Raw genomic sequence first — 9344 nt, 5'->3', positions numbered from 1 at the left:
CCCTTAAAAGAGTGGCCCCCAAATCTGAACTTTTGTGGAAGAAACAAAACAACCCCTTGCTAAAGCCTTAAAAAACAGCACGAAAAAATACAAAAAAGACCTCAAAACATGAGAAAAATCATCTCTGAGTAAAAAAAGTTCTTAATGAAAAAGGTGACCGAAAAAGCTTTTTGTTTGTATCGAGACAACGGGCACTAGGCTGGCCCCTTTCCAAGGGGCATGACATAACGGGCTGAAAAATTTTGCAGATATTTCTAAAAAAAAATCGAAAAAATTCAAATCGTTGAAACATTTCATAATTTAACCAGCAAAAAGATATTCCTTGTTTTGACAGTTTAAAGATCGAGCGGGAAAAAAGTTGAAAACTTATAAACCAACTACAGACAAAATCATGTGACTTGATATTCTAAACCCAAAAAAGTGCTAAAATATATTTGGTGAGCTTTTTGCCGTTTTTACCAAAGGGTTAAAATTTGTCGTTGCGCCGGCATCCCAAACAAAAATGGAAACAGGCAATTGAAGACCTTTTTGAAAAAAAAGGGGACGGAAACGGGGAATTCGCAAAACTACAGGCCTTTTTTAAAATCTATTTTTCTGTAAAAATTAATTGAAAAGAGCTCTGTTCAGGTCAAATCAGTAAACAAACAAGTCTTCACCAAAAAACCAATCTCTTACAGAAAAACCCATTTTTGCATCAGCATTTTTCGCTTGAATGATTTACTGGTGCTATGGAAAAGAAGAATTTTAGGCCTAATTCCTCGACCAGTCGCTTTTGATACGTAGATCATGACTTCTTGTTGATGGTTAAACAACAGTAGGGGTTCGGGGAACGCACTGAGCTGGGTTTTCCTACTGCGCCCCAGAAGTTGTGTTTGTGTAAATTCAGCCATGTCTTTTCCCCACCCAAAAAATTTGTGCTTCCACAAGGGAGCTGCTTGGGACCATGGCTATATTTGACAATGGGGGGACATTTTTTGTGATTTTCCCCCCGTCGATTTTTCTTTTAGGCTTTGGGATGCCACCTGCTAAAAAACGTTTAAAACCCTCATCCCAAAAGTAGATTCCAGGAATACGAGAACTTGAACAATGTGTTAAAACAATCAACAACTGGAGAATGAAAAAAAGCTAAAAATAACACTTCCAAAAAACCGGTTCATCTTTTGAAATGGCAAAGCTTCAAAGTGTTAAAACTGAAAAAGTACATTGTGGTGAAAAGTGAAATCTGAGCTTTATTCGATATCTAGTGCATTCCTGGATGAAACTTAATCAAAAGGCATGTAAAAAAAATGGAACAGAATGTCAACTACTCAGAATAAATGTATCTGGAAATATCTTACCAAAGAGGGTACCAAAAAACCTTTTGTCCTTCTTTTGGGAAACCCCTTTAGATTATTGAATGTCACCCTGTAGGGTTTGCCAAAGCGAATAAACGAATCAACGTTTTCAGAACATGGGCAAATTTGCCAAATCAAAGAAAAATGGACATTTCCAAAGAAACGCTTAGACCTTCCTGGCTCCAATCAAAGCCAGAACAATTCAAAATCTCACCTACATGTAAAAGTTCATTTGGGAAACTCTCCGATACTTTCTGAATTTCCATAAAAAAACAAGACAAAAAACTTCTTTCTTCAAACTCCTTTACTGGGTGTTTCGTTTTCCTTTCAACAAGCCAAAACGTTCAGGACGAATTTTTGGTATTTGCCAAATCTGAATAAATTTTGCCTCCGAAAAAAGGGAAACTCAGACACAATAGAGTTTTCAAAAAGAAGTTGAAAACTCATTATTTTGGAAAATTATTTTTCCCACCTTTTAGAGACTGTGACTGTTATGTTAAGAAATTGAGTAAGGGAAAAGGGATGATTTTATTGGTTAATAATTCAATAGAACTATTTTAAAACAAATAAAAAATTACATTTTTTGTAAAAACTTGGTATTTCACAAAAACCCCATTATTCTTACTTAAAACAAACGCTTCTTACGATATTTTAAATATTCAAATTTTTTTAAAAATTACTGATGTCGATTTTTTTTTTTTAATGCTTACAAATTTTATTACAAGGGTTTTTTGTTTATATCTTAAATATTTTAAATTTTTTTGGTATTTTTTGTTTTTGTAAAACGATTGAAATTTTGCTAAAAATAGGCTTTTTAATAAAATAAAACAGTTTCATTTAGATGGCCCCTCCAATTTTTGGGGTTTTTTGAATCCTGTACCGGGTGGGTTTTTTATGGACTTGAAAATTTTTTTGTGGATTTCGTTTTTTTTTGGGGAATTTTCTTCCCTTTTTGTTCCTGCCCTTTGGGCTTCAACATCAAGTTTTTTAAAATTTTTGCACCCACCCTCGTTCCCCTTTGGGGGATATATTGGAGTGCAGACAAGCTTTTTTTACAGACAGGAAATCATTGTCTCCTTCACCCGTTTGGGGGGGAGACATAATTAAATGATGGGAAGGCAAAACTGCGACTCCATTGAATACTAACCCCCCATCAAAAAAAAAGATGGGGGGGGGGGGTGGAAATTTTTTTTTGGGGTAAAAAAAAAAAAAAAGGAAAGTAAGGGGGGTGGGGGGTGGGTTTGTTGTTGTTGGGGTTTTTTTTGTTTTGGTGTGTTGTGTTTTTTGTTGTAAAAATGTGTTTGGAGATGATAAAAAAAAAAATGAGAAAAATTTTGTAATGAAAAGTTTGTTGTATGTTTTGTGAATAAAAAGTGATAAAAATTTTTTTTGTGCTGACCTCATGGGGATAGAAGGTTTTCACAAATGAAGGAAAGAAATTTATCATTTGTTTTTAGGCAAAGTAATCACCTGAAAGGGGGTAACTTTGCCTTTCTTAATAGTTTCCCAAAAAGGGGTTACCATAACCCCCTTTGGGGATTTTAGCAGATTAGACAGTGCAAGAGAAAAATTTGAGACATTTACAAATTGTAACAGAGCTTCTTAACTGTGCAGAAAAGTCCTGCAGAAAAAGCCCAAACAAGAAACTTGGGCTACGAAATAGTTTCATTTACTGTAGTTCTACAAACCTTGACATGGCTTTTTTTTCTTTTGAACCCGCGCAAAATTGTCTTTTAATAAATTGACATTTTTCACAAGTGTTGGTAACTTTTAAATTCTGTTGGCAAAATTCCTATATATTAACTTTTGGGTGTGTTGAATTGGAATAACTTTTCTCAAAAGGTGATTAGCTTAAAAGTATGAAAAGAAAAACAATTTTAACAAAAAAATGTATGCACAAAAATTTAAAATTTAGTTATCTCAAATTAAAATCTAGTTCCCTTTTATATGGGGAACCAGAGAATGTTTTTTATTTGAATCCCAAAACATGGTTTTGTTTAAAGCATGTAGAGGCCCATGCATTTCATACCCAAATAAAAACTATAAACTGTAGGCAGCAATTATCTAAGTTTTGTTTCTCTTCCTTTCACAATTTAATTGAACTCATCCAATATTGCATACTTTTGAAGATATATATCTCTAAAATGACAAAATTATCAACTAGGCAATAGTTGGGAGTACCAAAGTAGCCACAAAATGAAGACTTCCATGGGCAATGGACTGTAAAATACACATCATTTGCCAACAAGAAGTCTGTGAATAAGTGGCAATAAAACAGGAAGAAACAAAGCAATTTGTCTCCTATTTTAATACATGATAATTTTTTTTGACCAAAACAAATACAACCAATCACAACCTTGTGACCACATAACAAAATTAAACTAAATGTAGTTTAAAGGGATACATACACTTTCATGAACTTGAAACAAAGTGAAATTTAATTCAGGTTATTAAAGGTATTAAGTTTCCGACATATTTTCCTTTTATTCAAGTATTATTTTATCAACACATACAAATGATACTAAAATATACACAAGTAAAACCTGTATTTAACAACCACTCTCCACAGGTTAAAAAATATTTGCTTAAAATATACTAATATTTAAGTTTGGAATAAAATTGGCTGTCTTTAGAGCCAATTGACCTCTGACAACAATTCTTTTTGGCTTCACAATGCCAGTGGGGTTTTTTTCCCTTTGAAGCTAAAGTTTTAAAAACGCATATCATTGATCTCTAAATTAAATTGATAAAGCGTTTACACAAATCTTAAAAGGGGGTGGGCCCACAAGGTGAGCAGTAATTCTTCTTTTTGCTATTTTCCCCTATATTTTCACTAAAGTAGCTCATAAATACCACATTTTCGAACAGGAATGTTATCACATCCTTCCAGTTACTAAACAAAAAATTTTAAGATTTTATTAAATTTTTAGGTCAGTTCCGAACAGTTTTATTTTAACACCCCATGAATATGTGTTGAAGAATTTGCTACAAATAAATTCAAAATGATGCGGGAATTTGAAATGACATTCCCAAAATTTAAAGGAATATGGTGCAACAAATTTTACAAGAAGTGGGGTGGAAGAATAATTGTTGTAAAGACCAGCAAAAAAAAGCGTAAAAAATGGGGCAAAGATGTTGAGGTAATAATAAAATTGCTCTAAAATATATGCAGGTCAATGATTTAAAGACTAGGCGAAAGCCCTTGGCTACTTGGACATTTTTACTATTGTTGAATGTAACAGTATAGTTTCAACCTGTTCCCTTTATCTTAAAGTAGCATTTGATAGGCAGTTTAAAATCATAAAAAGTAATATTTTATGGCATTCCTATATTTTCTTGTTTCAAAACTTAATTTTTACAATTGTAAATTTTTTTAACTAAATAAAAGTGAAAATATTTCAGTTTAATATTTGGGCCCCAGTCAAACTTTTTTTTGTTATCACGTTTTAATTTTTTTAAAAAAGGGAGTAAAATGACAATAAAAAGCTACATTTATGTCAGCTAAAATTATTCAAATTTTCAGTTTGTTCCTTTACTCGCCATGCAGCATCCATGTATTTTGTGATTGCCGTGTTCTGTCGGAAATGGTGCAGCCGTTTATCAGATCTGTCAAAATCAATCTGTAAGAAAGAACAATTTTTTAGCAATGTTTTTTATTCATCAAAGAGAATACTATATAAAATGGACCCAAAATACTGTGAATGGGTATTTACACCTCACAATTTTGTGTAAAGAAAATCTGAAAATCAAACCTCGAAAACTACTCGACTTTGGGCCCCTTTCAAAATTTGGTTTCAGAGTTTTTGCTGTAAAAATTTTGGGTCAAAACTCAATCACTTTCGATAAAAAAATTTTAGACTTGGCCTTTTTTCAGTGGGGAATACTTTTAACAATTTAAACATTACCCGGTTACAAAAGAAATTTTTGAAGTAAACCAAGTAAAAAATATGTCAAATTTTTAAATCGAGTACTTTTTTTCTTTGAGTTGTGTCTCGGGAAAAAATATTTTTTATAAAAACTTTCATAAAACGTCAGATTTGTTCAAAAAGGGGATAAAAATGATATAACGGAGCAAAATATTTTTGCTGTCATTGTAAGTTTTCTAAAAATTTTACCTTTTTTGTTGCTTTTAAAATGGGGAAAACAAAAGTGAAAAGGGGGAATATTTGTCTTTTTTAGCCACAAAAAAATGTTTTAGTATCCATTTTTTTTGGAAAATTCAAAAAGGGAGAATTTTTGTACAAATGCATGCCCGGTTGCATTTGTATCATAATTAAGTATTACATCAAAACAACTTTTTCCCGCGTTTGTAATTGTCATTGTTGGAAATAAAACAAACGTCAAGAGACAGCCGCTCGACTATTTCGAGCTGGATGTGAAAATGGGGACATCTGGGAAAAATAAAGCGTTACTGGAGTTTAATGATCCAAGGTTGGGGTGAAAAATTGTACAATAGTTTTAGGGCGGTTTAAAAATTAAGTAATAAGACAGGTAAAAATAACGTGTACAAAACCTATAAAGTAAATTTTAAGCAAAAGGGGGAATAAAAAAATATTGGTGGGAAGAGTTTAATGACCTTGTGTCATTTGATGTGGGTATAGTGGGAAAAAACTTCAAGTCTGAATAAATCCATTTCGTTATAACTGAGATAATGAAAATCATCAAAAAATTTCCTTAAATTCAAGTAAAAAAGGGGGGATAATTTATTTTAAAAAAGGGGCAAGAGTTAGTTTCCTTGTTCTATGAGGTGGTGGGAAGTGGAACAACCAATTTTAATTTGAATCAAATCCATTCAGTAATAATTGAGATTGAGTGAAAGTGTATCAAAACTTTAACCTGAAATTCAAAGTAAAATGGGGGAATAATTCATATTGGCACAAGAGTTATGGTCCTTGTGTCATATGATGTGAGTGATGATGCTGACCAACTATTTTAAGTTTGAATCAAATCCATTTAGTAATAACGGACATAGTGAAAGTGCATCAAAACATTAACCTGAAATTCTAAGTAAAAGGGGGATAATTAATTAAATATTGGTACCAGAGTTATGTGCCATTTGTCATATGATGTGGGGGATGATGTGGAACAATACTTTCAGTTTGAATCAAATCCATTTAGAAATAACTTGGATAGAGTGAAAGTGCATCAAAACTTTAACCTGAAATTCTAAATAAAAAGGGGGGAAAATTCATGAAATATTGGTGTGAGAGTTATGGCCCTTGTGCTATATGATGATAATGAGGAATAAATATTTTTAAGTTTAAAGCAAATCCATCATGTAATTACAGAGATAAGAGAAAAAAGAGAGTGTAAAAAAACTTTAACAAAGGTGGAAGGACGCCAATGCTTGGGGCGAGTAGGATAGCTCTCCATATACTTTGTATAGTCAAGCTAATAAACAAGAAAAAAACAACTGCAATGTGTTTACTGTGTTTACATTAATGACACATGCTTGCATTGAACAAGACTTGCCAGAAAAGAACATAAATGTAACCTCTTGTGTCAATAAAGTTAAAACTTGTTAGAAAGCTTTCCAATGACAGCAAAAATATTGTCACTATCATATCTACCGGTATCCTCCTTTCCTGCATTAAATTAGTGATACTGGAACCACTGCTTTTGTGAAACATATAACCAATGTATTACTTGCCAAGTAACATCTATAGTCTGCTCTCACTGACAGTACACAAAAGTATATTTATTTGTAACTATGCTTGAGCAGAAGTTAAAACTTACAAGAGGTCTAGTGATCCAGCCTACTTCCTGGGCTTCTGTCTGAGGGTAGGTGTATTTCTTAACTGGTTCTAAATGGGCCCTTGATATAACTTTCTTGAAGTGCTCTGAAAATTAAAGTTCAGATTTTTTATATAAAACTTAGTAGTGTAATGTAGAGAAGACAAAATGAAAGAATATTTTGCAATACTAATATATATCTAGCTTTCGTTTGTTAAAAAACATTGCAGAACACTGACGATGTTGGCTTAGAATTTGTGCAGAGACCTAAAAATTCTCAGTGGGATATGTAGCTTGAAATATTTTATCTCATACAAACAGAAATATAATATTTACTCCATAGTGTTATCAATATTCTAATGTTGAATGATGGTTACAGATAATTGAATTGAAAATATTTCTTAGTTGTCTGTTGATAAAGTTTCTTATGATTCTTTCCTTGTTTGTATATGAATCTGTGTGTGAGATTCTACAATAAATCATCCTGATGGGGACAAAAATTTATCCTAAAAATTACCATGAAACTAGTGAATGAACAGAAAATACATGTATGAAAAGTATCAATTTATATTTTACTAACCATCCTCTTCTCCTTCCTCGGTGTCATGGGATGAGTTAGGTTTTCCAGTAATCACATGGACTGAAATAGAACAATAGCTTAGAGAAAGAATGACAAAACAATGATGCCCAAAAATCTGTATCTTGTATCTGTAATATATAGAGTCAGTGTACCCGGTTTCGCACTGTATGCGGTTTCGCACACCCAGTAAATTCATGTACTTTGTGAGAATAAAGCAGAAAATTCAACAATTCTTTGTTATTATTTCACGAAACTGAGTTATTCCCTACATAATTTGACTCAAGCGATCCTTCCCCACTGGAGCCTCGTTCTGGTAAGTGCAGAGGAAAACAATAACAATATCAATGGAGACCAGTAGGTCAGCTGAAAAAATACTAAGTTTCATGAAAATAATGACTATGCAAACAACAAGGTGCAAAATAAATTGAAACATCACTATTCCATCATACAGGTAAGTATTTACCTACTATTTTACCTAAATGAAAAATATTTCAACAGTTATTTAAGTTCTCTCAACCTGCAAAATGCCTTCAACTTGATTGTTTGCTTTACGTTTTTATTAAAACAGAGAACTTAATCGAATAAATAGACTTGTGGGGGTATTTTGTGATTCAACAGCTTCTATTGTTTTATTTTTGTTTCATGTATTCAGTTGTTTTAGCCTTTTCTGCTTTTAGAAGTAAAAACAGCGTTTGGTACCTAGCTTTCACTTTCATAACTGCTTTTAAATTTCACTTTCAGATGTTTTATTGGAAAATACATGTTTAAATTGAATTATATAATTGGTAAAAAAGTTAATTAATATTTTTCTGTTGAGTAACTGCATTGTTATCACCGAGTTCTATAAATAGCAGGGTGTGCAAAACCGGTTACACTTAAAAGCAACAACTGGTCAAAGTACGTTATCCGAATCAAGTACACTAAGAGGTATGACGTCATTGAAGTGGGAAGTGAAAGTAGCGGGTTTCAAACCGAAATAAGTGTGTTTATTAAAACATATAGAGGTAAATTCAAATTTAATCATTTTTAGCTAGATAGGAAGGTATTCTTAGGAAATGTGTGCGAAACTGGGTACACTGACTCTACAATATACAAAAAAATCTTGAAAAGCACTTTTAAACAAATTAACAACATTTACATGTGAAGACTATTTCAGCTTTGGACACGCATTGACCACATGCAGTAACAGTTGTACTATACTGATCATTGTTATCATATTAAAGTAATGCCATATGTGTAAGATATCGAAACAACGATTCCCATGATGCTCAACTTAATGGACTTGTTCACTGGTAGCTTAAAAAAAAGAAGCACAAGTGTGATTATTTATTTGCTATAACTAAAATTTTTAGCACTGGTGTTTTTCTGTGCTTTACAATGAAGATTTGCCTACTGGTAGCCCGCAAAAATCTGCAACAGAAAAACTTTGACAACCCGAAATTGCCCAATACGGAAAAAAGTAAAACAATGATCATACATGATACAATGAACTTACTCTTTTTAAATGGGTTTACGCTGTAATTTGTGTATAACTTTGATGTTCGCTGTTCTTTATGTATAGTTTCGCATAATATTGCATTCTGGTGGACAAAATTAGGGGGTTCTTTTTCAAATTTCGCCATAATTGACGAAGAATATTGACTTCCGCTTAATATCCGGATAATAGTGTACTCGTTGTCATGGTCGTTGTTAGGGGT

The 9344-nt window shown here is 32.4% G+C and overlaps 1 protein-coding gene across 1 annotated transcript; it reads right to left on the bottom strand.

The window, feature by feature from the left end:
• Positions 1-4831: 4831 nt before the first annotated feature.
• Positions 4832-9344, bottom strand: LOC123525450 (protein FAM183B-like). Its single transcript, XM_053537861.1, has 4 exons — positions 9143-9344; positions 7648-7707; positions 7071-7174; positions 4832-4954 (listed from the first exon to the last, which is right to left on the bottom strand). Exons 1-4 carry the CDS (start codon positions 9267-9269, stop codon positions 4832-4834), a joined length of 414 nt encoding a protein of 137 aa, XP_053393836.1. The 5' UTR covers positions 9270-9344.

The sequence above is a fragment of the Mercenaria mercenaria genome, chromosome 3 (genome assembly GCF_021730395.1).
Source record: "Mercenaria mercenaria strain notata chromosome 3, MADL_Memer_1, whole genome shotgun sequence".
Classification (NCBI taxonomy): Eukaryota; Metazoa; Mollusca; class Bivalvia; order Venerida; family Veneridae; genus Mercenaria; species Mercenaria mercenaria.
The sequence above is the reverse complement of the archived record's forward strand: the minus strand, read 5'-3'. Positions and strand labels throughout refer to the sequence as shown.

Excerpts from the sequence above, each read along its gene's own strand:
- LOC123525450 (XM_053537861.1), bottom strand. The coding sequence starts at position 9,269 with ATGGCGAAATTTGAAAAAGAACCCCCTAATTTTGTCCACCAGAATGCA. Across the intron at positions 7,708-9,142 it reads CGTAAACCCATTTAAAAAGA|TCCATGTGATTACTGGAAAA; the intron begins GTAAGTTCATTG and ends GTTCTATTTCAG. Across the intron at positions 4,955-7,070 it reads GCTGGATCACTAGACCTCTT|ATTGATTTTGACAGATCTGA; the intron begins GTAAGTTTTAAC and ends TCTTTCTTACAG.